Raw genomic sequence first — 22,101 nt, 5'->3', positions numbered from 1 at the left:
TCCTAATGGATCAAAACACCACTCTTATGACCTCATTTAACCTTACTTATCTCCTAAAAGCCCTGTCTCCAAATATAGTCACACTAAGGGTTAGGCTTCAACATGAATTTGTGGGGGAGGGTGGTCACAATTCAGTCCATAGAAAATAGGATATGGAACAGGAAAGAGAGTAGTCAAAGATGACTCTAGTGTTTAGTCTGATTTGCTGGAAGAATAGAAATTAACTGAAATAGGGAACACTGCTGAAGAAGTAGGTATTGGAAGATGGTTAGGTTCAGTTTTAGACATGTTAATTTTGAGAAGCATGTTAGACACTCAAGAGAATATAGGCCAGGCGCAGTGGCACACACCTGTAATCCCAGCACTTTGAGAGGCCAAGGTGGGTGGATCACGAGGTGAGGAGATCGAGACCATCCTGGCTAACACGGTGAAACCCTGTCTCTACTAAAAAATACAAAAAAATTAGCCCGGTGTCATGGCGGGCACCTGTAGTCCCAGCTACTCAGGAGGCTGAGGCAGGAGAATGGTGTGAACTTGGGAGGTGAGCCGAGATCACGCCACTGCACTCCAGCCTGGGCGACAGAGTGAGACTCCGTCTCAAAAAAAAAAAAAAAAAAAAAGAGAATATAGTAAATAGGTAATTTGATATGAGTTTGGACTGGATATATGAGTTCTCTGAACTGAAGATATAAAGTGGGGGAATTGTCAGATTATAGATGGCATTTAAAACCATAAGAATGGGATCAACAAGACAGTATAAGTGTAACAGAGAAGAGAGGAGGACTTCTGGAGCAATTCAGTGTTTGGGGAGGTGAAGAGAAACCATAAAAGGCTGGGAAGAAGTGGCTACTGAGGTATTATAGAAGGAGAGTCAAGAGAATGTGGTTTCTAGACACAGGGAATGACAGCTGTTTTAAATGCTGCTTCAGGGTCAAGTGAGATGAGGAGTAAGAATTGACGATCAGATTTAGCAATGCGGAAGTCATTGCAAAATCCCTAGATTTTGACAAGAGCAGTTTCTGAGAAGCGATGGGGTGAAAGCCTGATTAGAGATAGATCAAGAAGAATGGGAGAAGTAGAGATAGTCAATGTTTGCATCCTGTATGGCACCAATCACATTGTCAGTCATAAACCAGGCACAGAAATATTTGTTGAAATATTGTTAAACCTATAAAGTACTTACATACTTTTTTATTATGGAGTATTAAAATAAACAAGCTGGCCCGGCGCAGTAGCTCATGCCTGTAATCCCAGCACTTTGGGAGGCCAAGGTGGGTGGATCACAAGGTCAGGAGTTCGAGACCAGCCTGACCAACATGGTGAAACGCCGTCTCTACTAAAAATACACACACACAAAAAAGTAGCTGGGCATGGTGGCACATGCCTGTAATCCCAGCTACTCAGGAGGCTGAGGCAGAAGAATTGCTTGAACCTGGGAAGCAGAGGTTGCAGTGAGCCAAGATGGTGCCATTGCACTCCAGCCTGGGCAACAGAGAGAGACTCCATCTCAAAATAAATACAAAAATAAAAATAAAAATAAAAATAAACTTAAGCCATATTGTTTAATGCTTTTCCTTAATAACACTGAATTATCTATATATTTACATGTATATAGTAACTTTACATATATTTACAAGACTTGAAAGGAATGTTTCCCAACACTTAAAAAAATTTGTTCTAATAGCTTCACTGAAATATAATTCACATGTAACTCATCATTTAAACTAACTGATTCAATACTTTGTAGTATATTCACAAATAGGTGAAACCATCACCCTAGTCAATTTTAGAACATTTCCATCTCCTCACAAAGAAACCCCACATCCTTTAGCTGTCACCCCTCTACCTCACTGTTCCATGACCCCTAGCCCTGGGCAACTACTAGTTGAATCTACTTTCTATCTATAGATTTGCCTATTTTGGACACTTTGTATTAAATGGAATCATATAATAAGTGGTCTTTTGTGACTGTCTCCTTTCACTCTGCATAATGTTTTCAAGTTTCATCCACGTTGCAGCATAAATAGTATTTCATTCCTTTTTATTGCCAAATGATATATCATTTTATTTATCCATTTATCTACTGATAGGCATTTGGGTTATTTCTACTTTTTGGTTATTGCGAGTAGTGCTGCTATGAACATTTGTGTTCAAGGTAAATAGTTAACAGTGGAATTGCTGGGTCATATGGTAATTCTACGTCCAACTCTTCGAGGAACTGCCAAATTGTCTTCTATAGTGACTGTACCATTTTACATTCCTACCAGCAATTGATCAGGGTTCCAATTCTTCATATATTCACCAATTATTATTTTCTCTCTTCTTTTTAAATATAGTCATCCTAGTGGATTTGAACTGATATCTCATTGTGGTTTTACCCATCACTCTTCTTTAATATCAGCTTCTCTCTCTTGTGTTATAAAACCGGAACATCATTTTCTCCTACTATATCCTAGCATTGCCTGAAAAATAAATCTTTGAATTTATTCACCATAAAGGTAATGTGTACACTTCACAATACCACTCTGGATCCCATAGATATCTTTTAAGTATTATGGTTATCTTTTAAAAATCAGAAACTCCAGATTCTTACAATTCCCCATGATCTCTTCTACCCCAGGATTTAGTTATTTATGTAATAACTAAATAAGGGAAATGCTGAAACAGATAATCTCTTAATTATCTTCTTCTCTTTACTCGATTATATGATTTTCTTTCAATATCCAAAACCAGTTTTTTTTTTTTTTTTTTTGAGGTGAAGTCTTGCTCTGTGGCCCAGGCTGGAGGTCAGTGGCGCTATCTGGGTTTACTGCAACCTCCACCCTCTGGGTTCTAGTGATTCTCCTGCCTCAGCCTCTGGGGATTACAGGCACATGCCACCACACCCAGATAATTTTTGTATTTTTTAGGAGAGTGTTTCACCATGTTGGCCAGGCTGGTCTCGAACTCCTGGCCTCAAATGATCCACCTGCCTTGGCCTCCCAAACCAGTTTTGATATGCAGTTTTTCTCTTAATCTAACGGTGACCAATGAGAGGATTTATGAACTGAATAACAACCATGCAATTGAAAGGCTTAGAGCTTCTTTCAGAGTCAAATACAGGCAATTAGAATGCAACTGGAGGCCAGGCACAGTGGCTCACTGTAATCCCAGCACTTTGGGAGGCCTAGGCAGGTGGATCACTTGAGCCCAGGAGTTTGAGACCAGCCTGGGCAACATGGCGAAACCCTGTCTCCACAAAATAGAGAAAAAAAAAATTAGCCATGCATAGTAGCATGCGCCTGTAGTCCCAACAACCTGCGAGGCTGAGGTGGGAGGATCACTGGAGCCCGAGGAGGTCGAGGTTGTAGTGAGTGAGCCGTGGACTGCAGCCTGGATGACAGAGTGAAACTGTGTTTAAAAAAAAAAAAAAAAAAGGCAAGTAAAATCAACATCAGAGATAAGATCTTACTAAAAATCTTTACCTTCCTCTCCCTGACTTGGGGTGGTAGTCTTCCTTTAAAAAACAAACAAAAAACTGTTTTGCCAAGTACCAAAACTATGTGTTTACATCTGAAGCAATAAAACAAGGAGACAGGGTAGGGATGCAGGTTGTTACAGACATTGAAATCTATTTCCTGACAAATGAGTAGCTACAAGTTGGGACACCTGGGGAAGCCTGGGGTAAATGCATATGCAAATAAGTGCTGGGAAAGTGCTCCTGGGATTCACCTCCCTTAAATACTTTCAGAAGTCATTATAGGTTATGAAACTTAGTGTTCTAATCATCGTATTTATGGGAAAGAGTGGAAAGCAGTTCAGGTAACATAGCTGTAGTTGAACAGGCTAGGGCAGTAGTGGCTGGAGAAAGAAAAGAAACATAGTTGATCCAGGCTTTGGAAAGTTGAAATCTTGGGATGTGCTATTCCAGGAGAGTTAGGAAAAATACCCTTTTCCTCAACTATGGTACGGTAAAGTAAGTATTGACTCTGAAAATGTTCATAAGTACTGGCTTCCTTGGATCTAGAGGGAGTCCTATTAAAATGGCTAGATTTGTATCAGAGCTGTCTTTTTTCTTTTTGGCATGATCAAGTCATTTCTAATCAGAGTAAGGGGACCACTGGTAGATGAGACGTCACTCAAATTCATGACAATTATTTGTTCAACATCCACAAAACAAGTAGCCCAACAAGCAAGGTCCCCAGGAGCCTACTTTATCCTCAAGGAATCTGCTTAGTTAATTCACGTATTCCCAGAGCTGCAGAGGTATGAGTGGTGGTTACCTTCGTGCCAGAGCAGAACGTGCCTTGTAGTTACTGCCATATTCTAGCCAAGTTATTTCATTTACTGTTCCTTTGTTCCTAAATTAACGAGGAGTAAAGACTGTATACAACACATGACTACAATATAGAGGTTATTTAGAGAAAGCTTAAAACGTACTTGTGTTTTCTCTACTAGGCCTAGGGCATCCCACTTACCAAGCCTTGGCCTAAGTTTCTCTCTAGACGGTGCTGAATTGCCACCTAGTTACCCGTCCTGACGCCAGTGAAAGGTGACAACATGCTAGCAGCCCTCGCTCTTGGCACCTTCTCGGTCTGGGCATCCACTCTGGTGGTGCTCGAAAAGCCCTTCAACCTGCCACTGCACTGTGGGAACCCCTCTCTGGGCTGGCAGAGGCGGGAGCCGGCTCCCTCTGCTTGTGGGGAGATGTGGAGAGGCGCGGGCAGGAACTGGGGCTGCTCACAGGCCAGCGGAAGTTCTGGTGGGCGCGAGCTTGGCTGGCCCGCGGTAGCGGCCAGCAGGCGCCGCTGGTCCAGGGCAGTGAGGGGCTCAGCACCCAGAACAGCAGCTGCGGAGGTTGTGCCTGGTCTCCCAGCACCCCGGGCACTGCGCTCAAATTCTCAACGGGCCTCAGCTGCCTCCCTGCGGGGCAGGGCTCAGGACCTGCAGCCCGCCATGCCCAGGCTCCCCCTCCGCCGCGGTCTCCCCTGCGGCCCGAGCCTCCCGGATGGGCGCCACCCCCTGCTCCATGGCGCCCAGCCCCATGGACTGCCCAAGGGCTGAGGAGTGCAGGTGTTGCTCATGACTGGCGGGCAGCTCCGCCTGCAGCCCTGGTGCAGGATCCACTGGGTGAAGTCAGCTGGGCTGGTGGGGACTTGGGGAACTTTTATGTCTAGCTGAGGGATCGTAAACACACCAATCAGCACTCTGCCTCTAGCTCAGGGTTTGTAAATACACCAATGAGTACTCTGTGTCTAGCTCAAGGTTTGTAAATACACCAATTGGTACTCTGTATCTAACTAACCTAGAGGGGACTTGGAAAACTTTTCTGTCTAGCTAGAGGATTGTAAATGCAGGATTGTAAATGCACCAATCAGCACTCTGTCAAAATGGACCAATCAGCAGGATGTGGGTGGGGTCAGATAAGGGAATAAAAGCAGGCTGGCCCGGTGGGGTTCTCTTCTGTCTTGTGGAAGCTTTGGTTCTTTCTCTCTTTGCAGTGAAATCTTGCTGTTGCTTTTTGGATTCATGCTGCCTCATGAGCTGTAACACTCACCACAAACGAAGGTCTGCAGCTTCACTCCTGAAGTCAGTGAGACCACAAACTCACCAGAAGGAAGAAGCTCCAGACACATCTGAATGTCTGAAGGAACAAACTTGAGACACACCATCTTTAAGAACTGTAACCCTCACCGCAAGGGTCTGCGGCTTCATTCTTGAAGTCAGTGAGACTAAGAACCCATCAATTCTGGACACACCAGGAACGTGATTCTTCAACAAACGTTGACGGAGGCTTACATGGGGCCGGACCACAGCGCTGAAAAGCACTGGGGCTAGCGGGGGAACAAAGTCTAGATATGGCAGTACCTGCCCATAATGGGAGGCCCACAGTTTAGTGGAATACACCTGCTATTATCTTTTCATTTTGTTTGTGTGGAAGAGGAGTATGGTATTTAATATTTAATTGAGCAGTTATATGTGAAAGAGCATCTTCGTGAGCCTTAACTCCTTTCATCCTCAAATAACCCTACAAGGCAGGTATTATTCTATCCCTATGTTACAGATAAGGAAACTGAGGCAGAGAAATTGCATGCTTCATCAAGGTCACACAACCACTCTGGGAGGCAAACTGAACACAGGCTGTCTGGCTCCTGAGAGCCAATGGGGAGGAGGGAGACCTGAAGGGCAGGCTTGATCTTCATGAAAACAGTACCAACACCATCCACTGATAGATTCTCATATTTCCATCACTTAAAGCTCCTGGCCTCACTGCCAGGAATGGAAAGTTAAAAAACTCCTAGCTGTGTAAGGTTTCGCCTGGATCCTGAAAAAAACCTTCCCACGTGCTCCGAGGAGCTCCAGGGAGGCCTCCCTTCTTTCTCCAACCCTGGCCCGGGACACTAGAGGGCCTGCTCCCGCGGACGAACTACAACCCCCACGATGCACCGCGCGGAAAGCTGGACCCCCGCTGAGAGAAGGTTAAGGTGTCCCGAAGGTGCCTTCATAAAAAAATTACGTACTTTTTTTACGTCGCTTTCCCACGATCACACAGATCTCAGTTCCAGGAGGACGCATCGTCTTTTTATTAACAGTACATGCTCTGAGTCGTGTAGAGTAGTTTTTGTCTTCAGGCATAGCAGAGGGCGGCCGCGATAATACACAGTCGAGGGCGTCCCTGGACCACGCGGGGCGCAGAGCCAGCAGCAGCAGTCTCCCTCCGCCCCCACCGGACGCAGGCCGGAAGTACGCGACGGGAGACTTCCGGCCACTGCCTTGTAGTCGCCCGGCTGCAGAGCGTTCTTCCGCCGGCTGTTTTCCCAGGCTCGCTTGGCCTGTACCTCGCGCACTCCTCTGGCTCCTGGTCCTTCAGTCTCCGCTCGTCTCACCGTAGGCTGTGACGACATGAGCAACAAAGAAGGTGGCATCCTCAACAACACGGGGCGTTATGTATTCAGAGGGGGAGGTTCTCCAGTCTTTCTATGCAGTTTTCCCCTTTTCACTCTTGAAGGATGCCTTCGTGCCTTGCAGACTCGGAGGCGGCAGCTCTGGTTCTCTCCCCGGCCAGATTGGCCCTGTTTACACCTCCTTTTTTATTAAATCTTTGAAGTGTGATTTTATCCTAGTTGAGTAATTACTGTAATGTCACATCATAGCACCAGTTGGTGGAAGCTTGGATGGTTTGCATGGAAAGGCCTGGGCAGCGTCTCTGTCAGTCTGCAGAGAAAGCCTCTAAGGCGAGGGCCCTGTGCGTGTCTGGTTTTAAAGCAAGGAGGAGGTTTGCCTATGTTCTGTTTTGCAAACTCTTGGGGATGGAAGATCCCTCTCTAACTTTTTTTTTCTTCTCTATATAAGGATCAGGAGGGTTCAGGAAAAGGAAGCATGACAATTTCCCACATAACCAAAGAAGAGAAGGGAAGGATGTTAATTCATCTTCACCCGTGATGTTGGCCTTTAAATGTAAGTTCTCTGCAATGTAAGTTGATGAAGGGGAGAGAACAAAATTATTTAGCCATGGTTATGCGCAAGAAAACAGTCCCTAAGAATTTAGATGTGAAACTTTAGCTGAAAGTTTTGTGATGGTGCTAGAACTACCCTGAAAGTCTGGATTACAAAGGCCTTTACTTTTATGTCCCATTAAGAGAAATATTAATATTAGTAACCAGGTAAACATGACTTAAACACAAGAAACAGTGAACATTAGCTAATTAATATTAGACATGTCACATACTGAAGAATTGTGTACCTGATAATATTTATTCATCTGTTATATGCTAAAATATATTTTCATTTAGTGTGTATCCTCTGCTAGGCTTGAAGACAGGGAGGGTGTCTTTGTTTTAACTGTAACACTTTGCACAGAATAGGATCTTGTATCTATTAGTAAATCTTGTGTATCTATATACACAAATTTTCACAGTCCCCTTTTCTCAGCATATTAACTTGGACAAGTTATTCCTCATTTCAAAACAAACGTAAAACAAAGTTCTCTTCCTTTTGTCCCCCTCTTATCCACTATCCTGTACCTTACATTTCTGTGATTAAGGAATCTGGGAAGGGTTTAGCTGGTTGATTCCAATTTGCAATCACCTGAACCTTGATTGGGGCTGAAGGATCCACAGCTGTTGATAGTTCAGGCCTTTTGCCTGCAACCAGCCCTCTTTTCCTGTCCACATGAACTTGTGCTGCTTGGGTGTCCTTTGGTGTGGCATCTGGTCTCCTTCAGAGAGAGTGCAAGGAGGAAACCACAATCTCCTTATGTCCTAATCTTAAACATCAGACACTGTCATTTTTGTCACATTTTATTTATTAGAAGGGAGGCAGTTTTAAAAACTGTCTCACGTTGAAGGGGAAGGAAATTATGTCCTACCCTTTGGAGGAAGGAGTGTCAAGTGTTTTGTGGATATATTTTAAAACCACCACAGTATCTACTGTGATCTTCAGAAGTTTAAGACAGCTGGCTGTAATTGAATAAAGAGCATACGGATACAGAGGGTGGAGTTGGCGGCTGGGCGTGGTGGCTCACGCCTGTAATCCCAGCACTTTGGGAGGCCGAGGCAGGTGAATCACGAGGTCATGAGTTTGAGACCAGCCTGGCCAACATGGTGAAACCGTGTCTCTACTAAAAATACAAAAAATTAGCCGGGCGTGGTGGCGGGTGCCTGTAGTCCCAGCTACTTGGGAGGCTGAGGCAGTAGAGTCGCTTGAACTGGAAACACCAAGGTTGCAGTGAGCCGAGATCGCGCCATTGCACTACAGACCCGGCGACAGAGTGAGACGCCATCTCAAAAAAAAGAAAAAGAAGGTGGAGTTGCTTCTAAGGTGGTGTCCTCATTACCTGTCTGCTGAACTACAATTTTCTTTTCTTTTTTTTTTGAGACAGAGTCTCACTCTGTCTCATGCCTGGCTAATTAAAAAAAATTTTTTTTGTAGAGACAAGGTTTTGCCTACGCAACAAGGTTGCTTAGGCTGGTCTTGAACTCCTGAGCTCAAGCAGTCTGCCTGCCTCGGCCTCCCAAAGTGCTGGGATTACAGGCATGAGCCACCGCGCCTGGCCTGAACTACAATTTTCTTTAAGACCTAAGTCAAGTAGCTTCTTTCCTGTGAACCCGTTCTGATTTTTCTCTAAAGCCGACTTGGTGACCAACGTGAAATATTGAGTATCTGCTATGTTCTAGCATGTATTAGTAGTGAACAAGAAACGTGGTTTCTGCTTTCCTACATTTTTTACATATATTTGTTATAGCATGATTACATTTTATTTGTTTACATCTCTGTCCCTTATATAGGACTGAGCTCCTTGAGGATAGGAACTGTACCTTATCTAACTTTATGTTCATAGTATCTGACTTACAGTGGTCATTAATGTAGCCATAATAAATAATACATATTGATTATCTTAACCCTGGCCTAATTATTATCTTAGTAATAAAAGACTAGATATATTTAAGTCCTTGTCAGCTACTAATTTAGTTAATAGTTTAAGTTCTCTTTTTTTCAGTTCATGCAGTATACATGATTGAGTGTTTCCTATAAGCCAGGCAACATGTGGGGCAGTGCAGTGAAAAGACTTTGGAAATAAAGGCGTTATTAAGAGAGTTAAGTGGTTTAAGGGTATTTCAATGTATAGAGCTTGATAAATTCAGAAAGTTTATACTTGAAATTTGCCAAGTAAGTAGATTAAATGTTTTTACCACAATTAACTGGGCATGATGGCATGCACCTGTAGTATGCTTTTAGTCCTAGCTACTCTGGAGGGGCTGGGGCAGGAGGACTGCTTGAACTCAGAAGTTTGAGGCTGCAATGAGCTGTGATTAGGGCCACTGCACTCTAGCCTGGGCAATGGAGACCCTGACTCAAAAGGAAAAAAAAGCTAACTGTGTGATGTGATAGCTATTTTAATTAGCTTGATAGTGGTAATCATTTCACAGTTTATATCAAAGTGTCACATACTACATATATATATATCTATATATCGCTCTCCACACGCAGTTTTTTTTTTTTTTTTTTTTTCCGGAGATAGCGCCTCACCCTGGCCCAGGCTGAAGTGCAGTGGTGTGATCTTCGCTCACTGCAAGCGTAGCCTCTTGGGCTCAAGTGATCCTCCCACCTCAGCCTCCCAAGTAGCTGGGACTACAGGCATGTGCCACCACGTGTGGCTAGTTTTTAGATTTTTTTGTTGAGGCAGGGTCTCACTATGTTGCCCCTGCTGGTCTCGAACTCCTGGGCTCAAGTGATCTCACCCCCTTGGCCTCCCAAAGTGCTGGGATTATGGGCATAATCAGCCATGCCCGGCCCTATAATTTTTAATTGTCAGTTATACCCCAGTAAAGGTGGAAAAGCAGGAAGACAAAGAACAAGGAAAAAAAATTTTAATAAATTTTTTTATGAAAAAAAATTTTAATAAACTTGAAAAAGTCCAAGTTTCTTTTTTTGGAGATGTTTATATTATTAATATATTATTAATATATTAATAATGACATAAAATGTCATTTTGTGATAATCTTTTGTTTACTCAGTTCATTTTTTACAACTTGTATACCCATTGTGAGACTGAGTGGTAAAACCAAGTTAAGGCATACCTATATTTAAAGGAGAAAATATTTTAATTATTAGAGTCTTTTTGATTTTTACGTAATTTAGAGATAAATAAGATGATTTTATTCTCTTCGTTTTTATAAACTGAATAATAGTTGCTTTCTTACATATAGAGACAGTACTTTTAGGTACAGACTATTTTTGCTTTCTAGCCGTTTGTATTATAAGAAAATTAAAATCATTTCCCTTTTTTTTCCTTTCATAAGATTTACCAAATGTTTTGGAAAAGTTTAACATAAAAGCCTCCAGGTCTGTCAGAGGAGATTTTAAATGGACTCTCACTCTGTCGCCCAGGCTGGCGTGCAGTGGTGCAGTCTCAGCTCACTGCAGCCTCCGCCTCCCAGGTTCAAGTGGTTCTCCTGCCTCAGCCTCCCAAGTAGCTGGGACTACAGGCCTGTGCCACCATGCCTGGCTAATTTTTGTATTTTTAGTACACATGGGGTTTCACTATATATTGGCTAGGCTGTTCTCGAGCTCTTGACCTCAAGTGATCCACCCACCTCAGCCTCCCAAAGTGCTGGGATTATAGGCGTGAGCCATTGCACTCAGCCCAGAAAGTCTTAGAGAATCACTAGCTTCCAGAGAAAATTTCATAAGATAGTATAGTTTTTTCAACTCAAACTTAAACCCAGGATCTTTAATGTCCGAGCAACCACTTTGCTCTCCAAGTTTGAGCTAATTGCATTAAAAGGAGTTATCAGATGAATATTCTGTTGTTGAATCATCTGAGTAAAGATATACTGTCTCTTTAAATTTATTTTGAAGTAATCTCAAATTTATTTAAAAAATTGGAAGACTTACACAGTTGGAAAAATAATACAAAGAACTTCTATATAGCCTTGACGTAGATTGACCAATTTTCAACATTTTGCCACTTTCGCTTTATTATTCTCTCTCTGTATGTAAATTTATATGTCTAAACAAACATTTATTCTGAAGTATTTAAGAACAAGTTGCATTCATCGTACCCCTTTACTTGTTAATACTTCAGAATATGTTTCCTAGGAAGACTATTCTCATGTATAACTATAGTATTGTTACTAATTTCAGGAGATTTAACACTGTCACAGTACTTTAATCTACAGTGCTTATTTTGGCAATTGTCTCAATAAGGTTCCTTCTAGCTTTTTTTCTCTCTAGTCCAGTGATCTAGAACAGGATCACTTTACACTGTAATGTCTCTTTTTAGTTTTCTGTGATCTGGAACAGTTTCTCAGTCTTTCTTTGTCTTTCATGACAATGATATTGATTGAAGAATATAGGTCTCATTTAATAGAACATTCCTCAACTTGGATTTGATTAATATTTTCTTATGATTAGATTCAGATTATGCATCCCTGGCTGGAATACTACATAAATGATGATTTGTTCTTTTGGGGGGTATTGCAAGGGACCAAGTAATGTAAGGCTTCATAAGGAGTTTGGAGTTTGTAAAATATAATGCAGAGTCATTAGAGAGTCTTAAAAACTAAAGTAAATTTTTGGGAAATGTCACTCTGGCAGCTATAGAAAGGCAAGGTGGGCAGAGGCAGACCAGACAAGAGACTATTTTGTAGTTCGGGTACAGTAAGGTGTTTGTAAGGTAACTTAGAGGTAATAATAAGGTGAGTTAGATTTGGATGACAGTAATGAAGCTAATAAGACAGATTCAACAGTGCTTTATACAATTATATTACTATTATGAGTAATTTATATTCCAACTGCATTAGCATACATTTGAAAAAGTAATAGCTAAGCAGCAAAATAATAAGACATTATTCCATGTTAGGGGCAGTGCTTATTGGGCACATGGATCTGCAGTTCTTTTTCAACAATTTCTTAGTTCCCAGGAGATTGCATACCCTTGGTATGTTTATCTCAAACTACAACACGTGCTCTTACCCAGTGTGTTACACTGCTTATGACTTCAAGCATTTCAGTCAGGAAATGTTTTGTGAACATATGCTGCTAGACAATGGATCTGTGCTCTGATACAGTGGTGAAACAAGCACATTTACAAATAAATAACAACATAATTTTAGCTAGCGAAGGATAAATGTAAATCAGTGAAGCGTGGTAAGGAATGGAGAGTAAGGGAGGAGGGAGACAGGTGATTCTTAAGCAGTCCTTGAGCAGAATGCTATCTGAATGATGAAAGTGAAATGTGAGATGATGAGAGGGAATAGTGTTCTAGAGAGGCAGTAGCAAAAATAGAGGCATCAAGAAAGGTGCAAGCTTAGAGAATCGGGACCAGCAAGAAGACATAGTCTGGCTGGCTCACGAGCTAAGGGCAGGACATGAGGCAGTTTAATGTGTTAAGAGGCATGAATTTATGAAAAGATTCTAGATTCTGCAGGTTATTTTTCCCATAGGTAATGTAATCTTTATGTAGACTCCAAGTTGTTGTACTGTTTTATAAAATGTTAGGTATATAAAACGTTCTGTACATACAGCTTTGTGTTCTAGAAAAGGTGAACAGTTTTCCTTCAGTTAAATTTGTTTAATACCTTTTGCTCTAAGTATATTATTCACAAAACTTTAGGTGTAGTCTTTTAAACAATAATAAAGTAATTATTTTGTTAATTGTTAAGAATTTTAGTAAGGAAAAAATTTTGAGGCTGAAACATCTGATAGTAATATGATGAAAGCTTTTTGTTATTTTAAAAAACTTAAAACACTGTTTTTGTTTGGCAGTCTCAAGTTAGGCTTTCTGTAAAAAGTTTACCGAGGTAAAATTATTTGAGTCTCAGTATTCAAGACTAAAATTAAGCAGAATAGATGAAACTTAAGTTAGCATAAAAGTAAGCAGATTGGCAATTATATGTAATAGATATAGATAAAAGTATTCCATTCAGCATTAAGTGCTGATAGAATACGGGTAAGGAGAAATCAGTATAAGGAATCAAAGTGCTGACATTTAAGGAGGCAAACGTGTGAAAAATTTCCTGAAGGCAAGACATGTTAGAATTGTGAAAATGTTTTGTTCTGTAAGGAAAAGGATGTATGAAAGTAGGGAGGAAATCTTTTCTTCATGTAATATTATGTTATGGGAGATTTGTGTCCATAACAATTTGACAGGTTGAAGATTAATTTCTATGTGGAAGTGTTGAGTCTTCAAAGGTAGTATATAAGAATTGGACACCACAGCCTGTATTCAGCCTTTCATTGATCTCAGGAACTCTTCTTCATTTTCTCCTAGTTTCAGTTCTTTTCCTAGATTTCTAACATCCTAACTCAATTTATAGCTGACTTTTTTCCAGCCTAATTACATTTCGATGTTTCTTACTGATTGTTTTCAGATGAACTCTGCCACAGCTTTCTGTTGATTGCAGAACTACTTTATGATCTAGTTCTCTAGTTATAACAAAACTAACTCAGTGATCGTCTATTTTTAGTCATTTTTCCTTTTTTTCCTCTTTACTAATCTTTCTGAAAATACTTCTCAAGTATATTATGCTTATGTATGCAATATTACTATGTGGTGAAACAAAGTGAATTTGAGACTATGTACTTTCTAAAACAAATGGGCTAACTAGATTTTTACTTAATATTTAAATATGATATTCATAATTTGGTAGCTTTTTAAAAAATTAAGATATAATTCACATACTGTGGCATTCACTTTTAAGAAATTTGTTTCATGTTCATTTTAATATACATGTGCTACCTTATTACAACTGACAGATTATTAGAAAATCTTCAAGGATTCAGGAGTGTGTGAGCTGCTCTGTGTTGTTGGCATTTACAGAAATAATTAGTAGATAGTTTTACAGGTTTAGAATTCTGTGAACATTATGTGGACCTCTTGAGGTACTTTAGCACTGTTAGTGATGTATACCTAGGATATTTGACAATTAACACTAGAGTAAGTAGGTGCTAGAGATTGTTTATAATGTTCACCTTTTTGTGTTTTGAGAATTAGTGTCATTACCATCGTGTTCTACTTCTGAATGAAGTCAGGTGACTGCAGTCATCTGCATTTACATTGTGACATCTTTTTTTTTTTTCTTTTTTCTTTTTTTGAGATGGAATCTTTCTCTGTTGCCAGGCTGGAGTGCAGTGACTCGATCTCCACTCACTGCAACCTCCATCTCCGGGGTTCAAGCGATTCTCCTGCCTCAGCCTCCTGAGTAGCTGGGACTACAGGCACGTGCCACCATGCCCAGCTAATTGTTTTATTTTTGGTAGAGACAGGGTTTCACTGCATAGGCCAGGATGGTCTTGATCTCTTGACCTCGTGATCCACCCACCGCGGCTCCCCAAAGTGCTGGGATTACAGGCGTGAGCCACCATGCCCAGCCTATGTGACATACATCTTAAAAATATTGTTTGGTAGGCTTTGAGTATAGAATATACATACTTATGATCATAATTGTTTTTAGCATTTCAGCAGGAACTTGATGCAAGGCATGACAAATATGAGAGACTTGTGAAACTTAGTCGGGATATAACTGTTGAAAGTAAAAGGACAATTTTTCTCCTCCATAGGATTACAAGGTGAGTAAGCATCTTTAAAATTTATTATAGTTTGATACTAGCTATTAGAAGATTCTGTGACTTTGAATGTGAGGATTAGAAGACATCAGCTGCAGGTACAACTTAAGAGTTAATATTTTAATAAAAATAGGTCTCAGCTGGGTGTGGTGGCTCACGCCTGTAATCTCAGCACCTTGGGAGGCCAAGATGGGCAGATCACTTGAGCTCAGGAGGTTGAGACCAGCCTGGGCAACATGGTGAAACCTTGTCTCTACTAAAAATACAAAAATTAGGCAGGATTGGTGATGCATACCTATGGTCCCAGCTGCTTGGGAGGCTGAGGTGGGAGGCTTACTTGAGCTTGGGAGGCAGAGGCTGCAGTATGCTGAGATCGCACCACCGCACTCCAGCCTGGACGACTGAGCCAGACCCTGTCTGAAAGAAAAAAAAGTCTGTAGAGGTTGGGTGGACTTAAAAATAGGAAAGAAAAATTCTTACTTTCAGAGCCGCTAAGGATTTTGTGTTCTGTTAAGATTATTCTTTAAGATATAACTATTATCTGTGAAAATATATTAAATATTTTGGTTGTTAGAACCTGTCACATTAAACTTTATTTGGATGATATGCATGAAAATTTTAATATTACATAAATGTTAAAATCTGCATAACGTATTTTCTCATTCATTTTTGAACTCATTGCAATCTGGCTTTCTGCCTCAATTATTGAAACGCCCTTGTTACCTTCATATTATTAAGTCTCTGTTTTCTTATTTTACATTTTTGTAGCATATGATACTGTTGACTACTAAATCCTTTTTTGAAAGTTCCTCTTCTTTCAGTTTTGTGACTTTCGTGTAAATTTTTTTTCTCTAGGACCTAATTTTTCTACGCAGGCTTTGTATATTTGATAGACTTCATGATTGCAAGTAAAAGAAACTAAAACTAGTCTAAGCAGAGCAGGGAAATTATAAAAAGCCATTATCAACTAGCAGATTTTTTATTTTATGCAGTATTTTTTATTATAGTTGTGATCATATTGTTTATACAGTTTTGACTAGTAAACTGAGAAAATAATAGCCTTCAGAAAAATTAGAACTTCTCAAGATTCGGCACTATTTTATGAGCAGCTGAGTATTTCCATCTTCCATCTTTGCTGCTTTGTTTGCTTCATAATTCATTTGACCTGATTCCTTTGCCTTTCTCTTTCACTAGAGGTAGAAGAGTATCTACCCTACAACTCCCCAGCTTCTGAAGATGGATTGTTGTTACAAATTCCAGATGTCTCCAGAAGGGTAGCTGTGGTTGGCTTTATACTATATATCATAGAATGTAGGGAAGACCAAATAGAATTTATTAGCTTTTCATTATTGAAGATATTATTGGCTGGGCATGGTGGCTCATGCCTGTATGGGCAACATGATGAAACCCCATCTCGACAAAAAATACAAAAAACTAGCTGGGGAAGGTGGTATGCACCTGTAGTCCCAGCTGCCCACGAGGCTGAGGCAGGAGGATTGATTGAGCCCAGGTGGTCAAGGCGCAGTGAGTCATGATTGTGCCACTGTACTCCAGCGTGCGCAACAGAATGAGACCCTGTCTCAAAAAAAAAAAGATACTGAAGTATTCCATTCAGTAACATGAAACTTTTAATTCTTACATTTTAGTTTTTATTTCATTAAATGGAATTTAATTTGCCATACATAGATTTATTGAAATATGGCACTGTTAACATTTTCTTTTTCTTGCCTGACTCTGTAAAATTAGTTTTTGCTTGTTTTCTTATATTGTTCTTAGATAGCTTGTACATAGTAAGGCTTGTATTATCGAAAGAAGCAATGCTGTTCTGATTAATTATGGACACTTTTTTTTTTGTACCTATTGCAATTCTAAAACAATTGCCATCAATATTCAGCAGTAATATAAATAATAAAAGCAATAATATAAAGAAAAACATACAGATTGAGTATCCTAAATGCTTGGGACTAGAAGTGTTTTGGATTTCGGATTTTGGAATATTTGCAGATAATGTATGGGCTGAACATCCCTAATCTGGACATCTGAAATCTGAAGTGCTGTTGTGAGCATTTCCTTTGAGTGTCTTGTTGTTGCTAAGAAAGTTTTGGATTTTGGAGCATTTTCGATTTTGGGTTTTCAGATTAGGGATGCTCAACCTGTAATAGGAATATGACAGGAGACCTTAATATTTAAAAAAATCTACATTACTGTGTGAAGTCCACTTTTAAATATTTTTCCACCAAAAAATAATAAATGCTCATTATAGTAAACTTAGAAAGTGGTAGGCTTTAGAAAAATTACAAATGACAGAAAAGATACCTAATGAGACAAATCAGTCTGTAATACCCAAAGATAGCCTCTATCAGCTAGCAGATTTCTTATTTTGTGCACTATTTTTTACCATAGTTGAGATCATACTGTTCATACAGTTTTGACTAGTAAACTGAGAAAATAATAGACTTCAGGAAAATAAGAAACTTCAGAAAAATTAGAAACTTTAGAAACATTAGAAACTTGAGGAAAGTAAAAATACTTTATGAAAGAGGCTGGGTGTGGAGGTTCATGCCTGTAATCCCAGCACTTTGGGAGGCCAAGGCAGCGGATCAGTTGAGGTCAGGAGTTTGAGACCAGCCTGGCCAACATGGTGAAACCCCATCTCTAGTAAAAATATAAAAATTAGCCAGGTGTGGTGGCATCCCAGCTACTTGGGAGGCTGAGGCAGGAGAATTTCTCGAACTCAGGAGGTGGAGGTTGCTTGAACTCAGAATTGTGCCATGACACTGCAGCCTGGGTGACAGAATGGGACTCTATCTCAAAAAAAAAAAAAAACTTTATGAAAGAAATGAGCCAGTCACAGTACATCTGAAAAACTGTTAATGAGAAGACCTCATGTATTTTCACTACAAAACCACTTTGATAGACATAAGATAACTCTTCTTCAGTGAGCTTCAGTAGTTTGTGTCTTTAAAGGAATTTGCCATTTCCTCTTAAGTTTTGAAATTTATTGGTGCTAATTTTCATTTTGATTTCACCTTTGACCCAAGAGTAATTTAAGTATCTTATTTTGTGTCCAAATATTTTGGGAATTTTCCAGACAACTTTCTGATACTGATTGCTAATTTAATTTCATATGGTCAGAGAACATGCTTTCTATAATTTGAATCCTTTTAAATTTATGGAGCCTTAATTTTGACCCAGGATGTGGTCTGTCTGGTAAATGTTGTGTGTACACTTGAAAAGTGTGTATTCTGCTATTGTTAGGTGTATTAAGTCAGATTGGTTGATAGTGTTGTTTGCGTCACTTATTTCCTTTTGATTTTCTGTATACTTGCTCTGTCAGTTAGTGAGAGAGAGAAAGAGGGTGGCATCTCTTGACGATAATTGTAGATTTGGCTTTCTCCTTGAAGTCCTAATAGTTTTTCCTTCAAGTATCTTGAAGCTCTTTTGTTTGGTACATTAATATTTAGGATTGTTATGCATTTAATGAATTGACCCTTTATCATTATGATGGTATCTCTGGAAATAGGCTTTGCCCAAAGTTTGATGTTAATATAGCTACTCCTGTTTTCTTTTGATTGTTATCAGAATGTGTATTTTTTCATCCTTTTATTTTTAATCTATTTGTGTTTATATTTAACATGGATTTCTTGAAATGTTTCTTGCTTTTTAAAAATCCATTCTGAAAATCTCTGCTTGTTAGTGCAGGTGTTTAGATCGTTTACATTTAATGTAGTTATTGGTATGGTTATAATTAAATCTACCATCTATTCTCTGCTTCCTGCCTTATTTTGGATAATTTTTTATGATCCCATTTTATCTTATTTGTAGGCTTATTAGGTATGCCTTTTAAAAAATTTTTGTAGTGATTGTTTTATGGTTTATAATATACATCTTATTGTCAACCATTCTCACTTTGTACAATACTGTGTTTACTAAAATTTATGCATATAAGAATCTTTTCACTTTGCATGATTTTTTGGTAACAGTTACTTTGCTGATAAAGGTCACAGTGTTGATGTGCCTAAGTTTCAGTCAACACAGTACCATGCAAAGTAAGGACTATTTACTTATCACTGATTAAGATTCATATGGTATAAGAATCTTATACTTCCTTTTCCATTTCCCCTCTACTAGCTTGGCCTTTTATGCTACTGTTATGATTCATGTTATTTCTACTTTTGTTGTTTCCACTGATTTTTACTTTAAACAGCATGATTTAAAAATAAGAAAAATATTTATGTTTATCCACATTTACCATTTTTGGTAAATGTTCATTCCTTTGTGTATAGATTCAGATTTTTATCTGGTATCATTTTCCTTTCACCTAAAGAACTTCCTTTAATATTTTTTGTAGTGTCAGGCTGCTGATGATGAATAAATTCTTTCTGGCTCTGTGAACTAAGGGGATTGTTCTGCCTGCTCACTTTGGGCAATTCTTTTTCCAGCCTTAGGTAGTTTCCTCGCCTGCCTGCACTGATCAGTACTCAACTGAAGACTTGAGAAGGTTGCTTCTATAAATCTCTGAAGCTCTCTGTTTATACAGCTTTCTCCTCATTGTTACTCTGCTCTGCAAATTTTAGCTGTCTTGATCCCCCACAACTCCCAACTCCTTTTCTACTCAGACTGACTCCCAGGCTCCACCTAAGTTTCCTGTCTCTGTACTGTCACTTGGAAGCTTTCCAGGCAATAAGATGAGGCAGTCCGAGGGTATATGTTGTGCTCCTCCCTTTCCCCAGGGATCACTGCTCCAGGCTGCCTGTGGTCCAGTGTCTGTAACCATTGTTTTCTGTATTTATTTTTTCTTTTTAGTTGTTTAAGGTGGGAGGATAAATCCAGTCCATGTTACTCTGCCCTTTACTGAAAGCAGATGTCTATCCATATGTCATACTTTTATGAACAAAATTTTTCTTAATTATATTACACGTATAATTTTTTGTATACTTTTTTCAGTTAACAGTGTGTTAATAGTGTTTTTATGTTTTCCATACTATTAATAGTTTTGAGTTAGAAGTATCTGAATGCATACAATATTTAGCCCTATGTTGATAATTAGATTATTTTAGTTTTTCACTGTTAAAGCGTCTGATGTTCTAAAAGTTCCCAATATCTTGATCATAGTGCTCCTGATATGGAAGATATATTGACTGAATCAGAAATTAAATTGGATGGTGTCAGACAAAAGATATTCCAGGTAGCCCAAGAGCTATCAGGGGAAGATATGCATCAATTCCATCGAGCCATTACTACAGGTAAGTCTAGGTTTGTTTCAGGGGTAATAAATATTTTAAATAGTGTGCTACATGATTAACATGTGAGTTGAATGAATTTTAAGTGACACCTGATGAAATAATAATACTGGTTTTAAAGAACTGCAACTTTGTAGTAATATAGAAGTAATCCAAAGGCAAGTTGGCTTTATTTTTTTTTAACAGTGTAGTAATAGTCATTGATTGATTTTAATAAAGTATTTAAGAACACAGATTTAATAGGATGAACTCTATTCTTGAGCATGTAGGATGTGTTCAGACAGGGCACATCTCATTTCCAAGTACAAGTAAATCTCACTGGTGGCTCTAAGTTTCCATTTCAGATAGGTTCTCGAAAGAAAATGAACCCAAATATCTCGTAATGTGACTCCATATCTGGGTGTTTTATATTCATTTAAAAAAATTTGAGGGTAGGCCGGGCACGGTGGCTCACGCCTATAATCCCAGCACTTTGGGAGGCCGAGGCGATGGATCACGAGGTCGGGAGTTCGAGGCCATCTTGGCCAAGATGGTGAAACCCCCAACTCAACTAAAAAATATAAAACTTAGGCCGGGCGCAGTGGCTCAAGCCTGTCATCCCAGCACTTTGGGAGGCCGAGACGGGCGGATCACGAGGTGAGGAGATCGAGACCATCCTGGCGAACACGGTGAAACCCCGCCTCTACTAAAAATACAAAAACTAGCCGGGCGAGGTGGCGGGCGCCTGTAGTCCCAGCTACTCGGGAGGCTGAGGCAGGAGAATGGCGTAAACCCGGAAGGCGGAGCTTTGTGTGGCCACTGCACTCCAGTCCGGGCAACAGAGCGAGACTCCACCTCAAAAAAAAAAAAAAAAAAAAAAAAATACAAAACTTAGGTGCGGTGGCGGGCGCCTATAATCCCAGCTACTCGGGAGGCTGAGGCAGGAGAGTTGCTTGAACTCAGGAGGTGGAGGTTGCAGTGAACTGAGATTGCACCACTGCACTGCAGCCTGGATGTCAGCACAAGACTCCATCTCAAAAAAAAGAAAAATTTGAGGGTATACTAGATCTTGGTAGTTATCATTATTTTCAAATAAATTGAACAAATGTATAAAGTGCTTGGTTCTTTCCTCTTCCTTCTTTTTCTAATGTGGGTTCATTGATAGGACAGATACTAGATAATTCAGATACAGGTTGAGTATTCCTTATCCAAAATGCTTGGGAACAGAAGTGTTTCAGATTTCGAGTGTTGGAATATTCACAGTTTATTGCTTGAGCATCTCTAATCCAGAAATCTGAAATGCTCCAATGAGCATTTCTTCTGAGCATCGTGGCAGCACTCAAAACGTTTTGGATTTTGGATCATTTCGGATTTAGGATTTTTGGATTAGGAATGCTCAGTATCAGTACCCTAAGATTTGCAGAAAGACTGGGAAATGAGTTTATTTGGTATGTGCTTAATATGTATATCCAGTTTTAGCCTAAACATTTATAATTTCAGCACTTGTTTTTTCAGAAATGTTGAAATGTCTTCTGATATGGGTAAGAGAAAGTACCAGCATACATTAGTTAAAACCATGGGTGCATTGTTGGAAACTGAAGTGTAAAACAGTCTGTGAGGAGTCATTATAACATTACCAAGTGAAATACAGTCTGCCATCATAATTTATTAATATCAGGAGTTTATTTGATTTTTTTAATAACAGCACACATAATAAGGATGACTTCATGAATTTAGTTTGTTGTAAAGTGACACAACCTGTAAAGTGTGACAGATTTGGCTGCAGTGGGAGAGAAGATCAGAAGTATTGGTGGGAAGAAGGGTGAAGTAA

The 22,101-nt window shown here is 39.6% G+C and overlaps 1 protein-coding gene across 1 annotated transcript in view; it reads left to right on the top strand.

The window, feature by feature from the left end:
- Positions 1–6,628: 6,628 nt before the first annotated feature.
- Positions 6,629–22,101, top strand: part of TSNAX (translin associated factor X) — a 39,916-nt gene continuing 24,443 nt past the window's right edge. The window contains exons 1-4 of the mRNA XM_033199719.1: positions 6,629–6,898; positions 7,333–7,437; positions 14,937–15,051; positions 20,164–20,294. Of these exons, the coding sequence (XP_033055610.1) occupies positions 6,883–6,898; positions 7,333–7,437; positions 14,937–15,051; positions 20,164–20,294 (367 nt within the window). The 5' untranslated portion in view covers positions 6,629–6,882. The remainder of the gene's footprint in view (positions 6,899–7,332; positions 7,438–14,936; positions 15,052–20,163; positions 20,295–22,101) is intronic.

Source organism: Trachypithecus francoisi, unplaced genomic scaffold (assembly GCF_009764315.1).
Source record: "Trachypithecus francoisi isolate TF-2019V2 unplaced genomic scaffold, Tfra_2.0 Lachesis_group5, whole genome shotgun sequence".
In the NCBI taxonomy this organism is placed as follows: Eukaryota; Metazoa; Chordata; class Mammalia; order Primates; family Cercopithecidae; genus Trachypithecus; species Trachypithecus francoisi.
Note: the sequence above shows the minus strand (reverse complement) of the source record. Positions and strands in the feature narration are given on the sequence as shown.